General features: G+C 40.3%; 1 protein-coding gene across 1 annotated transcript in view; it reads left to right on the top strand.

The window, feature by feature from the left end:
* The window catches only part of SLC13A1 (solute carrier family 13 member 1), an 80735-nt gene that overhangs the window by 40450 nt on the left and 21816 nt on the right, over positions 1 to 18469 (top strand). Inside the window, exons 3-8 of the mRNA XM_030554197.1 lie at positions 6705 to 6833; positions 8871 to 9007; positions 13373 to 13560; positions 13667 to 13724; positions 13812 to 13860; positions 15672 to 15832. Coding sequence (XP_030410057.1) covers positions 6705 to 6833; positions 8871 to 9007; positions 13373 to 13560; positions 13667 to 13724; positions 13812 to 13860; positions 15672 to 15832 — 722 coding nt within the window. The remainder of the gene's footprint in view (positions 1 to 6704; positions 6834 to 8870; positions 9008 to 13372; positions 13561 to 13666; positions 13725 to 13811; positions 13861 to 15671; positions 15833 to 18469) is intronic.

The raw sequence follows: 18469 nt of genomic DNA, 5'->3' as shown, positions 1-18469 counted from the left end.
ATACTTTTCTCAGGGCCCAGAGAATATGGCTGTGCAGCAACATAAATTGATGCATAATTGTTCTTCTTTTTAAACTACCCATGTAATTTTTCTCCAGAATCTACATTTTTCAGAAATGGCTCTATCGCCTATGATTGTGAAAACAACCTTCAACATATTCAATTAATGTATGTTAAATTAGTTAATATCAGAATTTGCACTGTTTTACGCAAAATAACTCTTTAGAGGTGTGAACTGCCCCATTCAGGTCATATCTTGAATCATCATGGAGCAGATGTATTTCTAGTGGGGTTCTGTAAAGATAGGTTCTTGCCCTTCTGCTAGTTAACATTTTTATCAGTGACCTGGAAGAAAACATAAAGTCGTCACGTTATAAAGTTTGCAGATGACATAAAAATTGGGGAAATGGCAAATAACTAAAAGGACAGGCCATTGATGCAGAGCGACCTGCATCATTTGGTAAAAGTGGGCACAAAACAAACAATATGTATTTTCATGTGGCTAGATGTAAATGTATCCATTGAGGAACAAAGAATGTAGGCCACACTTACGAGATGAGGGACTTTATCCTGGGAAGCAGTGACTCTGAAAAAGATTTGAGGGTCACAGTGGATAATAAGCTGAACATGAGCTCCCGCTGCGATACTCTGGCGAAAAGGTCAAATGAAATCCTGGGATGCATAAACAACGGAATCTCAATTAGAAGTAGAGAGGTTATTTTACCTCTATATTTGGCACTGGTGCAACCACTGCTGGAGTACTGTGTCCAGTTCTGGTGCTCACAATTCAAGAATGATGTTGATAAGTTGGAGAGGGTTTAGAGAAGAGCCTTTAGAATGATTAAAGGATTAGAAAATATGCCTTATAGTGATGGACTTAAAGCGTTCAATCTATACAGTATAACAAAGAGAGAGATGAGAAGTCACTTGATTACTGTCTATAAGTACCTGTATGGGGAATAAATATTTAATAATGGGCTCTTCAATCTAGCAGAGAAAGGTATGACATGATCCAATGGCTGAAAGTTGAAGCTAGACAAATTCAGACTGGAAATAAGGTGTAAATTTTAAACTGTGAAAGTAATTAATCATTGGAACAATTTACCAAGGGTCATGGTGGATCCTCCATCACTGGCAATTTTTAAATCAGGACTGGATGTTTTCCTAAAAAAATATGCCCCAGGAATTTTTTCGGGGAAGTGCTATGGCCTGTGTTATACAAGAGGTCAGACTAGATAATCATTTCTGGGCTTGGAATTTATGAATCTATGAAGTCTCAACTCTTAAGTCTCATGATAAGTTAAATATTGGTAATCTTTTCAGTGCTGATCCTTTTAGCAGAAAAGTCCATCTGGTCCCTCTGTATTGGATGAAGTAAGGGATGAAGTAAGGTGTAGTTTTGTTGGGATGACGAAGGAAAAATTCAATCCTGCATCCACTCCCAAATTTAGGCCCCTATTCAGCAAGATACTTAAGAGTGTGCGTAACTTTAAACTCGTGCATAGTTCCATTGATTGCAATAAGTTAACTTAAGCATGCACTCAATTATCTTACTGAATCAGGATTTTAAAGAGTCGATGCACCCACTTGCCTATATCAAAGGCTTCAGTTGCTTTGCAGTTACAAAAACAAAACCTTCCCACATCTCCCTGAGTGTCAGAAGCCTCAACTATCACCTCTCCAGGTGTCAAAAGCCCTAAATTCCCACCAGCACTTTTGATAATGCTGCCACGCATTTTTTTCAATACAAAAATCTGCAGGATGCAGATACATGCCTAGGATTACCTTCAGCCATTATTATTACTCCATAGTGTTTGGCATAACTTTACAAGATGTTAATTTCTTAAAATTTTTCTTTCTGCCTGCTAACCAGGGCCGGCTCTAGCCATTTCGCCACCCCAAGCATGGCGGTATGTCATGGGGGCCGCTCTGCCGCTCGCCGGTCCCGCGGCTCAGGTGGACCTTCCGCAGGCGTGCCTGCAGATGCTCCACCAGAGCCACAGGACCAGCGGACCCTCTGCAGGGACGCCTGCGGGAGGTCCACCAGAGCTGCCTGCCGCCCTCCCAGCAATCGGCAGAGCGCCCCATGAGGCATGCCGCCCCAAGCATGCGCTTGGTGCACTGGGGCCTGGAGCCGGCCCTGCTGCTAACAGACTAAAAAGCAAACTGTTCTTGCGTGCAAGACTGAAGTTCAGAGCAAATGCTAGATCACTGCACTTGTTGAACATATGAGAATTTTAGGACAAAATCCTGTCCTTATCTGAGGGTGCTGAGGTGAGGAAGCAGAGCACTGTTGATCATAATACATCCAATACAAAAGCTACAAAAGCAATTCCTGGGCAGGATTGCTCAGTGCCCCCTTCTGCTGCTGCCATCATCGTCCTCTGGGCACCAGGGCCTACCCCTGCTTGTCTAACTCACTCAAGTGAGTACTCTGGAACTTCACTTCATGGGTACTACTTATGTAAGGGGAGTTAGCCTTATGTGTTTAAGTTGTTCTGCTTTCTGTTTACTTGTTGGAATTATGCTGTAAGCTCTTCAAGGAAGGGATTGTGTCTTCACTACATTGGTGAAGCAGATGTACATTTCTGGCACTGATATGAATAATACAATAATTATCATAATAATAATGATAAAAGACGAACGTATTGCAATATCTGAAAGTATTTGCATAGTGTAAAGAAGACTGACCTAGTCTCGTAGCCAAGTGTCAGGCCATATGTAGGCCAGGGTATGCAGACTCTGAGTCTGATTCTCATTTACAATAAGGCCTCTTTACACCACTCTGGCTGTGTAAATAGAATCTAAAGTGGAGAGTAAATATAACAATTCATAATATTTGTATGGCAGTGGCAGACCTTCCAAAAGTCCTGGATTTTGCAGGACTATCCTGCTTTGACCCCCCCACCCCCCAGAATCTCTGTCCTGGTTGAAGTGGAACATTCCTGTAATCAGAGCCACCCAAGATAGTGGGGGAATGGGGCAATTTGCTCTGGGACCCTCTGTGACATTCTGTATCTTTGGGGAGCGTCCTAGACTCCCCGTATTCCTCTTTTGTATATAATCCTGATCTTACATATAAAACATGCCTTGTAAGGTATCAGGAGGAAGGTTCTGATCTGCTAAACATCATTTCTCTATCCATATATGTATATTGTTAGTGCATATGAAGTTACGAGAAATGTGTTGTATGGTGGTCACTAAAGCATGCTGTAAATTGGGGAATCAGCCAGATATTATCTCCCCCGAGGCAACAGCAAGGAAAGTAACCAACATCCGGGCAGGGTGTCAATCAACCCACCAACAACCATTGTCCAGCAAGGGAGCCTCAATGCAGTGACTCACCTGCATGAGGCCACACTAGAGGAATTGCTCAATCTCGCCTGGAGACTCAGCAATGCCCCAGACATGCCTGGACTTATGCTCCCGAAGCACATAGAACTGAGTATATAAAAGAGACACAGTGGCCACATGCTGGGCCTTTCTCCTTCACCCACCTACGTTGCAAGCAATGAGGACACTCTGAAGGCTCCAACTGAGGGGACTGACCCAGATTTCAAGGGTGAAATCTGTATATTAAGGACTGAAATATACAGTGGGGTGAGAAAAACTGCTTAGTCTAGTTGTTGCCCAGTCTAATCGGGTTGAGAGTTTAGACTGCGTGCTTATATTTTATTTCTTTTGGTAACTAACTCTGACTTCTTACCTATCGCTTAATATCACTTAAAATTTACCTTTTGTAGTCAATAAACTTCTTTAATTTTTATCTTTACCTGAGTTTGCCTGAAGTGTGTGGCAAATCTGCTCAGGTTTTGCAAAGGCTGGTGTATATCCACTTTTCATTTATGAAGTGGTAAACCAATTGATACATTTTTTACTGCTCATCTTGAGCAGTGCAAGACAGTATATTCCTGAGGTACAATGCTGGGAGCTGGGGGGGATTTGGCTCTAGTTCCTTTCCCTGTGTGATTCATGAGTAGCTCTGGGAGCGTTAATGCAATCTATCTGGGTATGGGGCTCCACATGCTATTGTGCTGAGTGATCACAGCTCCTGGAGAGGTTTGCTACTGGTCACTAGCAAAGCATTGTGAGAGACAGCTCAGGCTGGAGAGAATTTAGGGGACACAGTGGTCTCACAGTCCCAGGCTGCACCCCAGGGATCCCATCCCATTAAAGATGGTCCCCAAATCAAGTGGCATTGTGACGTGGCTCACAGAGTAGCAGCACCACTCAGGTTTGGCCCAGCTGCCCTTCCATCATTGTCTATGGTAAAGTAAATGGGCCAAATCTGAGTGGCGCTGCATCTTGCTTTAGCCCCTTGAAATGTTGGGAGATATACAATAGTGACAAGGTGCCCCCCTCATGGGCCAGAGTCCCATTATGCTAGGCACAGAACAAGAAGAAACTCCCTGCCCTGAAGAGTTTTCAATCTAAGCAGCAATTTATATTTGCAGTCTCAGTAAATGCAATTTTACTCACTTTAAGGGACTTTGTACTTCCGTGTAAGGCAAAGGGCCTAAGTGTAAACAAGAATCAGGCCCTCTGACTTCAATGATTAAAAAAGTTATCATATTAAATAAAATCCTGATCTGCATTGATCCATGTCTTCAATTTCAGGACACGTTACCTACATTTTAGTATTATAAATAAATGTCGTATAAAGATACCATATCAAGACCACAAGGGTGACCTACAAATACAGTGAAAGGTTATAGCAGGGATCATTTTTTTATTTTTTTACTTAAAATAAATGTATTACGTCATTTCAGGCCAGTAACGTCTGAGGCTTGACTGGCTTCTGGTATGCCAGTTCCACATTGGCAGAACAATCACACTGGATAAAGGTTTTTCTGGTACTTCTTCTTGGCACTGATCTGATCTTAGTAGAAAAAATGATAGCACTTAAAAGTCTAGTTCAGAAGTCACTGAGTATCAGTGAAAAGCTCAGTGGAAAGGGGGGTGGGAGGTGGAATCATTCACTGAATCCTTCAGAAATAGCTATATAAAGCAAGTAAGGATTTCACTGAACCCAATAAAAGCTATATGCAATCTTGGACATTAACTTGACTTTTGGGGGCCTAAATTTTTCTGATATTAGAGAAACTACATGAGATGCTTTCATAGATATTCCAGTGTAAACACCATACACAGCGATGCAAAGGGTACCATTGCTTGCTTGCTTTTCCAAAGTATTAATATATTTTTACTGCAAATAAAAGGTGCTAGAGTGACGATTCTGGAAAATGAAGGTGTCTTGTTATCCATGGAACAGATAGCAACCTTCTCCACAGTGATTCACAAACCCACCTCCTCTTTTTTTCTGCAGGATTCACGAGTTGGTGGGAATCAGTCCAGTTTCTGCTCAATCTGTGAACAAAGGTGCAAATTAGTGTCAAATGTGGTAGAAGTTTTGCAATACAGACACTTCAGCTTATTTCACATAGACCAAAAACTGCCAGTAGAAGGAGTAATGTTTGGCCATTAGTCCCTTGGGTTGGATTTGAACCAGCCTTCCAAAGGTAAAAACTATATCCCATTATTTATCCCCAAAGCTACATCTTTTAGTATTAGCCATATGGGATGATTGTAACAAGTAGTGCCATCGTCTCCATCAGGGTATCAAAGTCCATGACAGAAGCTGGCTCCTACAGCCTGAAGAGAAAAGATCCCGTAGGAAGCAAGCAGTTCCCAACCAAGATATATACATTTGCAATAACTGCCAAAGATCATGCAGATCTCAGATTGGACTATTCAGTCACATGAGACATTGCAAACCATCTACATCGTAGCCTGCAATTCCCACCGTCTCTTGCAGATGAAAGGATGCCAACAATACATATGTCATTTTCCTCTCCTGACCTCATGTGGTAAGAAAGGCACTTTTTTCAAGAGCAGATGTGTAAACCAGAGCTGTGCAAAGTATGCCTAACAGAATTCCAAACGCAAGGCATTTGGTTTCAGTACAAACCCAAAGCTCAGAGCAGGTTTGGCCAAACTCCAATTTTGATAAATTCATTCTACCTACAATAATTCCTTCTACAGCTTCAAATGCTGCAGCGATGGCTGCATTTCAGTGGTGAAGCTAAAGTGAATCCTGTGTTTCAGGATTCAGAATGAAAGACGTTAAAACTGCAAGACATAAGGACAACTGTATTGAAGCAGACTGGGTGAAATCCTTGTTCCTTTGATATCAACGGCAAAATCGAATTATCTTCAGCAGGGCCAGGATTTCACGTACTGCCTGCACAGGAGTTCTCTGGGTGATCTTAAAGATCAAAAGGATATTTTTAGTTGCTGGGGGTTACGATTTATTTTAATTCTTGGGTGAAGAGAGGTTCCTAGCATAATCTGCTTGTATAATTGTAGTTTCAAAATGTCTCATGAAGTGCCTGGAGAAAATGGCAGGCATTTCTTTTTAATGGTGCATCTTTATAAACAAAAAAGTCATAAATAAAATAATGAATGCATAAAATAATATTTCATAATAATGTTTTTTTATTATTTATAAGGATATAAATCAAAGTATCTGCTTCTGATGATAATACTAAGTACAATTAAGCTTTGGGCCCCAACTCAAAACCCAATTAAGTCAGCATGAGTCCTTCTATTGACTTCTATGGGCTTTGCATTGGTCCCCTATACCATTGTCAGATTGTTTGCTAGGTGAATCCAATCTTATTTTGAATGATGTCTTGTGTATTCTAGGAAGCAGAATGTGCCTACACGCTGTTTGTAGTTGCGATCTTTTGGCTCACAGAAGCTCTGCCACTGGGTGTTTCAGCTTTACTTCCTGCCTTAATGTTCCCAATGTTTGGTATTATGGCATCCAAGGAGGTAACCTTCCTCTTCTTCCCTGTCTTCTTACGCTGCACATATTATATAGCCATAAACTGTGGAATGCCTAAAGAAAGAACTGTGTAATGCTGCAATTTCATCAGCTGTCTTTACTATGTGTTTCTGCAGCACCTATCACAATGGGGCCTCAAGCTCAGGACTACTCGCATGCTCAAAGTTAAGCACACAGCTTAAGTGTTTTTCTGGACCAAGATCTATTCAATTGGTTCCGCCTCATGCTCAGACCTGCAGCAGAAGCCAGCACAAACTATTGCGGGCATCATCTCTGAGCCAAAGTTGTCCCATCTGTGAAATGGCAATAATAACATTTATCTCCCTTTGCAAAGTGCTTTGAGATCAATAGATGAAAAAGTGCTATGGACATGCAAAGTGTTATTAACATTACACTACATTACGTCAGAAATATGAAATGCTAAGGGCCCAATAACTACTACCTTGATATCAGTGGAAATTGATACCAGTTGATCTCAAACCAGAAAAACATATTTAAACATGTGACTAGTCCTGAGCTTGAGGCATCATTGTGATAGGCACTGTAGCATCATGTTCTAAATTCTTATACCTCAAAGTGTTTGCAATGGAGAGGTAGCTGGATGGATTAAAGATGAAATGGACTAATACAGCAGTCTTTCACCTTTAGCTTAGGTCACATGTGAAATGTGCTTGATGATTTTAGGTTGCTTACATCATGAACCTTATTATTGGAGCTGTCAAGTGATTAAAAAAATTAATCGTGATTAATCACACTATTAATCACACTGGTAAACAATAATAGAATATCATTTATTTAAATATTTTTGAATGTTTTCTACATTTTCAAATATATATTGATTTCAATTACAACACAGAATACAAAGTGTACAGGGCTCACTTTATATTTATTTTTTACTACAAATATTTGCACTGTAAAAAATAAAAGAAATTGTATTTTTCAATTCACCTAATACAAGTACTGTAGTGCAATCTCTTTATCATGAAATATGAACTTACAAATGTAGAATTATGTACAAAAATAACTGCATTCAAATATTAAACAATGTAAAACTTTAGAGCCTACAAGTCCACTCAGTCCTACTTCTTTTTCAGCCAATCACTCAGACAAGCAAGTTTGGTTACATTTGCAGGAGATAATGCTGCCTGCTTCTTGTTTACAATGTCACTTGAAAATGGTAACATGTCCTCTGGAATGGTAGCCGAAGCATGAAGGAGCATAAGAATGTTTAGCATATCTGGCATGTAAATGCCTTGCAGTGCCAGCTCCAAAAGTGACATGTGAATGCCTGCTCTCACTTTCAAGTGACATTGTAAACAAGAAGCGGGCAGCATTATCTCCTGCAACTTGTAACTAAACTTGTTTGCTTGGCTGAACAAGAGGTCGGACTGAGTGGATTTGTAGGCTCTAAAGTTTTACATTGTTTTGTTTTCAGTGCAGTTATGTAACAAAAAAAAATCTACATTTGTAAGTTATACTTTCACGATAAAGAGATTGCACTACAGTACTTGTAGGAGGTGAACTGAAAAATACTATTTCTTTTGTTTACCATTTTTACAGTGAAAATATTTGTAATAAAAAATAATATAAAATGAGCATTGTACACTTTTTGTATTCTGTCTTCTACAGAAATCAATATGTTTAAAAATGTAGAAAAACATCCAAAATATTTAATACATTTCAATAGGTATTCTATTGTTTAACAGTGCAATTAATATTGGTTAATTTTTTAAACTGTGATTACTTTTTTTGAGTTAATCGTGTGAATTAACTGTGATTAACTGACAGCCTTACTTATTATCCTCTTTCTTGCATTGTTTCACACCTATTTAACTCCATGTACCCAGTGATTCACATGGGTTTAGCAATAGCACTGACATAATAAAAAGAAAATGGAACCTTTCCAGCACATATTTCAATGCATGCCTACTTGTTTCTGCTGAGGCTGATATTTTTTATTTGGTCATATTAAAAATGATAGGTAAAAAGCACCCATTTCATTAACAAATTGTTTTTGATTTCAGGTGGCAGCTGCTTATTTCAAAGATTTTCATTTGCTATTAATTGGAGTAATTTGTTTGGCCACATCAATAGAAAAATGGAATTTGCACAAGAGAATTGCTTTGAAAATGGTGATGATAGTAGGTGTGAACCCTGCATGGTATGTACTAAATACTACATATGGAAAATGGGAAACTTGGTACTACAGAAATAATTACCTACAGAGGGCTACTGTTTTGTTCCTTAGTAAAAATCCAAGCACCTTTTGCTGACGAAATAAAATGAAAATATGTGAAATGCTTTGGTTGAACTATACTGGGTGAAGCATTATTCTTTTGCTGAAATTCTAATTATAGGGATAGTTAGGATATGAATGAGTTCTATTTCTAATGTCTCCGATATTCACAATAACTATGTAATATTCAGAACAAATATATATTGAATTTGTGAATATATTTAAGATTCATATTTCTTAATGATTGGTTGTAAAGCCCACAACTGAAGAGTCATGTCACATGTTTATTATTAGTAATTTGTATTTCAGAAGTACTTGCAGCATTCTGGGCACTTTCAAAATATACTATAAGACAGTCGTCACCCCTAATATTCACAGTTTAAAGTAGGAAGGACAGTTAGACTGGTGGAGGAAAGGGGCAAAACGTACTTTACAAAAAGAAAATTGAGAGCCTCAGCTGTCTACACCTAGGCTCCTCTTTGCCGTTATCTGTGAAGAAAGCAGCTCCCAAACAGAACTGAACTTCTCCAACTCAGGCTATGTCTACACTACTCACTGCCGCAGCTGGCCATTGCAAGGTCTCCTGCATAGCCGCTCTATGCCAGAGGAAAGAAGCCTTCCGCTGGCATAATTAAACAACCCCCCATGATGCTCTCCCACTGACATAGCGCTGTCCACACTAGCACTTTTGTCAGTGCAACTTTTGTTGGTCAGGAGTGTGGTTTTTTCCACACCTCGACCGACAAAAGTTTTGCCGACAAAAGTGCTAGTGTAGACGTAGCCTCAGATGGTGCAGTGAAGGAACTGAAGATACTCATCAAACATTCATCTCTTGATAACGAGCTAGTGATATCAAATGAAGTGAAAACCCTACTCGGCTTCTGAACAAGAAGGCTGTGGGTGGGGTGGAGGCCTCCATCAGCATGTCAGTAAGACTGGACAGGAAATGTGCTGTGCCATTCTGGCTCCCCAGAATATGAGATTCTCATAATCCTACTTTAAGAAACAAACATTAAAAGCTAGATGTTAAAAGGCCAGACAAAAAGAATTCAGATATTAGCAGTGGAAAATGCCTATTAGATCATCTAATCTCTCCTTCTGGCAGTGCAGAATTATCTCTATTCTCCAATGCTTTGTCTGCCCTAGTTTTCAATAATTTCTCTAATGGGCCTTCCACCACTTCCTTTAATAACTATTCTCTTCCCTGACAGGCTTTATTATTAGAAAAATGTTCCTGCTATTCTACACTTTACTGCGTTCAATTTTCTCCTATTACTCTTAACTATCCTCCTTGAGCCCCGTCAAGAATTCTATTCCTTCCTTGATGTTCATGCCTTTCAAATATTTGTATCGAGCTTTTGCATCTCCCCTCCTCACTGGTTAGCCAAGCTTTGCACATTAGCTATTTTAATCTTTCCTAATCACTCACACTTGCCAGGCCTTTCATTTTGGCTGACGTCTAGTAACCTGGCAGATGACCTGAATGCTGTGCTGAGTACTCTGCTGAGTAGCCCCCTGTGCAGTTATGGAGAAAGGAATTCTGCCCTCAAGCCATAGAGTGGACGTAGAGCCATTCCACAGGCAATACTGAAACCGTGAGGATTGCAGCAGTTCCACTCTTCCCCCGCCCCACTGCTAAACCACCATCTCCTCATGAGAAGGTTCTAAGCAGTGGAGGTTCCTCGAGTCTCACCCTCAGACCCATCCAGCTCATGCCCAATTCTCACATGCCTACTGCAAACTACCAGACACAAGCTCTCTGTGCTGAGCTGTCTGCTCCTCTGAGCAGCAGCCTGCACCCGAGCCCTGCCCTTGTGTATAGGAACCACAGCAGTTTCTCTGACAGGGAAGACTATAAAGCCACAGAAATGAAAGCTGGGTTTGCCCATTTTTTCTTCTTCTCTAAATCCCCTCCAGTTTTGTACTATGTATTTTGCATTTCACAGTATTTTAGATGCAGTGTCGCCAGTAAAATACAGACAGGCCTACAACCTTGATAGTTTGAGATGTAATACCACCATTTTGAAGGCAGGCCAAAATCATACAGGGCAGAGATGCCTTCTTAGTCAACCAGGCTAGCTGTGTTTTAAATGATCCATTGTGACATCTATGCACCATCTGACCTGGAGTTCAGGTTAGAACTGTGCCCTAGACCTCAACACAGATGCGAGGTGAAATCATGATCTCATTTAAGTCAATGGGAGTTTTGGCATTAACTTCATTGGAGCCAGGATTTCATTCAAGAATTCAACAGAATGGACAGACAGTAGGCTCCATCCTCAGGTCTGGCCAAGCTGCACTGTACTTTGGTTTTTCTTGGCATCCAGAAAGGCCCCTGAGGACTATGAACATTGTACTATGGCATACTTTAGAATAGCCTTGAAGCTACTCTAAATTACACTCGTGACTGGGCCACTCCTTTGTTGGCCCCAAGATCAGTAAACAAACACAGAAATAGTATAGAGCAACCTTTGCCTCACCACCAATTGTACTGTAGAGGATGTAGCCCACAGGGACGAATTGTGTGAGTAAGGCAAACAAGATTCTCCTCTCATTGTTATATGGCAAAAGGATATTAGCTTTATTGTTGGTTATAAATGAAGCCGTCATCCAAGGTTTCATACAAAGTGTCACTTGAAATACTGTGGGTGGAATAGATTAGGAAAAATTGAGGTTGAATAGGTTAGGACATGCTCTGTTATTTTTTAGATCAGTGAATCATCATCTCAATCTTTGAAGCTACGGGGAATAGGTTAATTTTCCAATGTATTGAATGATCATTTGAACATCTGAGCATCAAATATATGACGTCAATGAGAAATTGTTTCAAAGCAGCTGTCAGTGAATGTCTTCTTTTTCTTTATTTCTTAAGGTTGCTGCTAGCTCTGTTAAGGTTGTATGTTTTTCCAGTATAAAAAAATCTGTTTCCAGAGCTTTTGGCCTTCAAAGCCACTCCCCTTCCTTCATTCAAATTCATACTGGTCCTGGAATTTCTTACACAACTCCTACAAGAGACTAACTGAAGATCTAATCCAAAGCCCTGTGAGGTCTATGAGTGTCATTCCAGTGTTTTGGATCAGACTGTAAATTAGCAAGTTCTATAGTCAAAAAAGTACAACTCTGTATTATCAGTGCTATTAAAAATGGGCAGAAATACAAGCAGAGATCATCTACTTGTCCAGGGCCTGAATTTAACCCAATCACTTTTTTGTGTCTCCATCATGAAAACAGACTTCTATTTTTAAATGAAAATGTTGCCTTTAGTTATTAGGGAGAGAAATGCCATGGGAGTAATTTTGATTTTTTTAAAAATACTCTAATTATTTTGCATATTTTTTAAAAAAAATTCTGCTCCTGCTGAGTTCACTGATCCTTATAATTTATGTAATATCTTTCATTCAGGGAGGTTCCAAAGTGCTTTGCAACCTTTACAACCTGGCTGCACAAAATTATATTCATTCATTTCAATTTACCCACTGCTGAATTGCTGCCATCTCTTGGTGTGAAAAATGTCAACTGTTTAACTGCACTCAATAATACACAACCATTTAGTACAGGAAGTGAAGCAGGCCATATTAATTTAAAATTACAGAGAAAAATGTAGGTAGACAGATGATAAATTCCTAATTAAAACTTGTTCATGATGCTAGGTTTAACACATCTGCTGTTACAGAAAGTGACTTGGAGCATCAGTTTCTGATATACTTTCAGTGGTGGTAAAACAGGAGTAATTCCAAGTCAACAGAGTTAAATCAGTGTAAAACCACTGTAAGTGAGATCGGTGCCAGACCAAGGATCAGTAACAGCTGATACTATCTAACCTCAGTTTTGTGTTTCCTTTGAAAGACAGTATGTGTTGCAGGTGACCCCTAATACCATACAGGGATCAGTTCTGACTTTATGTATATCTGCACTGCAATCAGAGCTGTGACTGCAGCATGTGTAGATATCCATTTGAACTTATAACAGTCTGATGTGTCATGATACTTTGAATTAAGTATTGTCCAAATGGATAATATCATAAGTAAAAAACATTACTCTAGTTTTAACTGCATAATATATTTAATCTGTACACAATTTTACAGTATTTACAATTTGTATGAATAACTCTTCTTTTATATATTAAAAAGATCACAATCAAATTAACAGCCCTTAATGCTGGCATTTTTTATACTCCCATATTTATGCTGAAAAGGTTATCCTTTTGTATTAAATTGGATGTTCGTAGCAGAGGTTAATGGAACAGTAATAGACTGGAACAGTAATAGACTGAAGTATTTCTCATTTCAGGCTTACGCTGGGCTTCATGATGAGCTGTGGCTTCTTGTCTATGTGGCTTAGCAACACCTCTACTGCTGCTATGGTGATGCCAATTGTAGAGGCTGTAGCTCAGCAGATCATGGGTGCTGAAGCAGAAGTCGATGCGTTAGAGATGAATTTGGCAACTGGATCCACCAATGAGGCATTGGAACTTGATGGTGGGCATAGATACAGTTTTGATATTGATCCACCCTCATTCTTCAGTTTGAAAGTGACCAGCTAAATTGAAGTATTTATCTTTTTAATTTCTCTAATATTTTACAGAAAGTGTTAGTGAATGTGAAGCTAGTGACTGGAAAGAGAAAACAAAAGAAATTAATGGGTACAATGTACAGATTTCATCATTCATATTTTAATAATTTGTTTAAGAAAAATACTTCTTTTATTACAGTAAAGAATTTTTTTCCAGATACATCAATGGTGAGGGTCACACTGAGCGCGAGATTGAAAAGGAAAAGGTATTTAAGCTGTGATTATTCTGAGGGAAAAAAATCATGCAGTTACTACATGTTAATTAACATAATTTTAACCTAGCAATCAAATCTTAAGTTTTTACATAGCACCTGTCACTGTTATCTAAATGTTAAATTTTTTATATGTACACACACATATATAGATATTTAAATACACATGACATGCAGTTTTTATTATTTTATTGTTATTTCATTTATTTGAATGCTCACAGTGTGCTTGGTGCTACATAACGCTGTCACTGCCTCAAGGATCATATTACAACCTACTTCAAATACTGACAAAATCAGCTCAGAGATATATAATACCTTGGGTTAGGGAACAAATCTGAGCCCCAGCCCTGCAAATGCCTATGCGTTGCTTAACATGACACACTTGGGTAGTCCCACTGACTTCAGTGTGATTATTCCCACACATAAAGATAAGCACATATGTAAAGTATTTGCAGGTTTGGGGCCTTGAGATGGAGCAGAAAACTTCCATAAGTCACTACTGAACAACCTCTTGCAATAGTGAAGTCAATGGGAGTTTTGCCATTGACTTAAATAGGCACAGAATAAGTACCTAAGTATGTTTTAAGGAGGAATTTTAGTTCCACCCATAATGGAGTGAAATTAGTACCTTCCACCAAAAGGCAAACAGTGCACATCACCGTCCAGTCAGGATTCCCCAGAATTTGAAATGTCTGTGGGCCAAATCCTGACGTTATTAATCAGTTATTACTCATCCTTATTCTGGATTATTAATTTCAGTGAGGATTTTACTTGTGTAAGGATTGAGGAAAACTAGGGAAAAACTCTTCTCTGTAATATTTCTATCACCACAGTTAGAGCCCTACCAAATTCATGACCATGGAAAACACATCATGGACCATGGAATCTGGTCTCCCCCTGTGAAATCTGGTCTTTCTGTGTGCTTTTACCCTCTACTATACTGATTTCACAGGGGAGATGAGAGTTTCTCAAATTGGGAGTCCTGACCCAAAAGGGAGTTGTTTGGGGGTTGCAAGGTTATTTTGGGGGGATCATGATATTGCCATCCTTTCTTCTGCACTGCTGCCTTCAGAGCTGGGTGGCTGGAGAGCAGTGGCTGTTGGCCAGGCACCCTGCTCTGAAGGCAGCGCTCCACCAGCAGCAGTGCAGAGGAGTGGCAATACCCCATACCAAGACACCCTTACTTCTGCACTGCTGCCTTCAGAGCTGGGTGGCCAGAGAGTGGCAGCTTCTGACTGAGGGCCCAGTTCTGCAGGCAGCAGCACAGAAGTAAGGGTGGCAATACCATACAATCCTTCCTTCTGCACTGCTGCTGGCGGTGGCTCTGTCTTCAGAGCTGGGCTCCTGGCCACAAACTGCCACTCTCCAGCTGCCCAGCTCTGAAGGCAGCACCACCATCTGCAGCAGTGCAGAAGTAAGGGTAGCAGTACCACAAACCCCACCCCCACACAATAACCTTGCAACCTCCCCACACACATGACTCCTTTTTGGGTCAGGACTCCTACAATTACAACACCATGAAATTTCAAATTTTAATAGCTGAAATCATGAACTTTACTATTTTAAAAATCCTATTACTGTGAAGTTGACCAAAATGGACCGTAAATTTGGTAGGGCCCTAACCATAGTCCCAGCACCAACAACTGCTGCATATGACAATACTCCTAGCAAATGAAACAGCCCTGTGCAATGCTGGGAAATCCTGAAAGCTGGTTGCTTCTTAAGGACACTGGTTTTTATGTAGAGTTTATAATGTTAGATGAACCCTTTTCATACATTAATCAATATGTATTCTTATTGAGCAGACTCTGCCCCCAGCTGAGACAGGAAGAAAATACAGAAACCAGAAAGACCACATGATGTGCAAAGTGATGTGCTTGTGTATTGCTTATTCTTCTACCATTGGAGGGCTGACTACAATCACAGGAACATCAACAAATTTGATTTTTGCTGAGCAGTTCAATACGTAAGCGATATCAAGTTATTTCTCTACCTGTGACCCATAAGTCCAAATACTACTTTTTGTATTCTTAGCTGGTTCCCCCAAGTGTGTTATAGTCTGGAGTTTTATACTATGGCTTGGCAATGGCTGGCATCCCGACTGACATCATGACTTTGTCGTTTTCCCATGAGACATACAATGAAATTCTGTGATGATATCTGATTTGCGTGCATTCAGTTGCATTGGAAAAGGTTGCAAGGACTCATTCTACAAATTCAAAATGACAGCCAGATTCTGTCATCATTCTCAAATTGAATAATACCTTACTCTTTGAATTCTCCCATTGAAACAGATGGGTTTATTCGAGAGGTTAGGTACCACTCAGTGTGAATCCTGGTAACCAATGGCACAGTATCTGGCCGCAAGAGACTTTTCTTCGTTGCTAAATAGAATTGGAGCTAAGTTTTTATTGCCTTTTAATTCCAAAGCAGCTGGAACAGCACCATTTAATCTTCCTGATACTATTTGGCATCTCTTTGAGTGATATCAGTGATCATTTTGTCAGTTTCACTTTGTGTCCCAAATGTCTCTAATGGGCTAATGTGATTTCTAAGTAGTAGGCATAATGTCCCCCCTACGTTTTGTTAAAATTGGTGTAATTGAAAATCAAACTTTTACAGCAGGGAATATACCATCATTTAGATTTAAAAAAACCCAGACAAACCAAAACAGCTAAGGCCCCAGCTAAGATCTAGTTCCTCTTCTTCATCACCAGAATGGGACTTAAAATCAGTCTTATATCTGGATACTGAGCATTCTGCTGCTGTGAGGTAGCCACCTGCTTTCTCGGCCTCTGGGATAGAAAGAAACATGTTGGAGTGAAGCCAAAGTGCAGTGCACTCTTGCAGAGCCGGCTTTAGGCCAATTCCCCTGATTCTCTGAAATTGGGCCCCGCGCCTAAAAGGGCCTCGCGCCTTAGGCGCCTTTTTAATTTTTAATTTTTTTTTACATACCCGGCAGTGGTCTGGGTCTTCGGCAGCACTGGGTCCTTCACTTGATCTAGGTCTTTGGCAGCATTTTGGTGGCGGGGAGTCTGGAGCAAGTGAAGGACCCCTTGCCACTGAAGTGCTTCCGAAGACCCACACCGCTGCCAGGTATTCGAATCGGGCCCTGCAGTTCCTAAAGGCGGCTCTGCACTCTTGTGCTCCTCTGCCAATTAGCATAACTTAGTGCAGCCTTGTGGCTACTCTAACTTGCACTGTGAGGTAGTTTAGTCCCCAGCTCATCCCAGGTAGCTCACAGCCAATTCCTGCTCTTGCTCACAGCTGAGGATTCAGCCCTGTAGCTGATTTTCCACTCATTTGCACCAGTCTAAAGATAATGTTTTCAAACTCTCAAACCTGTTTAATAGATTGTAAAATCAAATCTGTAGCACACAGTGGAAGTCATAAATAGTCTAAGAGTTTTCATCAAAAAGCCTCTTTTTCATTTGAGTAAAACTTTTCTCAAACTTTCATCTTTTAAGACTGAAATTTTCTGGGTCTGGTCTCTGACCAAACATGTGTGTTTTTAGTTTGGACATTTTGAGGAAAAAAGTCCAACCATTTTCAAGAAGAGTTGGGGAAAGAATATGTTTGCCATTACTAAAAATAAATAAATGAAAAAAATTGTACACTGTTTTATGAGCAGCTCTGGCGCCAAAGCAGGAGGGTAGGTAGGTAGGTTTGGCACAGAGACACTCTGAACATATGACTTTCATCCTTCTTTGTTCCAACGGCATGAATCATACTCCACATATGTGTACTATTTTTCTAACAATAAGAGTTTGTTAAATAATGATCTCCTGGCATTGTACTGGCTCTGAAAGTGTGTAGAAGTAAGCTGTGTGGAATATGAGATCTGACTAAAACATTTGAAACCCTTCTCATTCAGAACCAGTGTTTGAACCTTGCTGCATACTCAGGCAGGAAAGTAAGGAGGCTTGAACATTCTTTTCATTCCCCTGTGCTTGCTACTTGTAACACTCATAGCAATGCAGAGGGGAGAGCAGCCACAGATGGGCTGCTACCCTTCCTGTGCCGGTGACCAGGGAGGATAGGTGGGGAGTGGAACTTTGGCTCTTACCCCACAATACACTGGCCATCACAGCTGAACTAGTACGTGGGGTGAGGAAGCAAACTGCACTAGGAGAAGGTCTGGTGCAGATTATGTCTCCCATGGAGCAATGGGGAAAGCAGGGACCAAATTATAACACAGAGTCTGCTCAGGGGGCAACACAATGACATGCTGCCCCTTTCTCAGGGTAGATTATGAGATTACAGTGTAGCCCTTAATGCACAGGGCTGTGCTGAATGAGACTGACCGTGCAAGAAAGACCTTTGTAAGTCTGTAGGGGTTCCTCCAAATAACAGGATGATTCTGCAAAGGAGCCTTACATCCTTATGCAGGATTCTAGAGTTGGCCACTTTGTTACAGTGCAGTTAAAATAGAATAATGGGGGTTCATATTCATTGTGTCTCACTGATTTCAATATCAAATGCACTGAGTTTGCAAGTAAAGAGAGTTTTTCAGCTGGTAGTGCTCCAAAAACCCACTTTTAAGGCAGATTACCAAATGCAGAGGAAAGCCACAGAAAGGGTGATGCAGCCTTAAATTGCATTA

This window comes from Gopherus evgoodei, chromosome 1 (genome assembly GCF_007399415.2).
Source record: "Gopherus evgoodei ecotype Sinaloan lineage chromosome 1, rGopEvg1_v1.p, whole genome shotgun sequence".
In the NCBI taxonomy this organism is placed as follows: domain Eukaryota; kingdom Metazoa; phylum Chordata; order Testudines; family Testudinidae; genus Gopherus; species Gopherus evgoodei.
The sequence above is the reverse complement of the archived record's forward strand: the minus strand, read 5'-3'. Positions and strand labels throughout refer to the sequence as shown.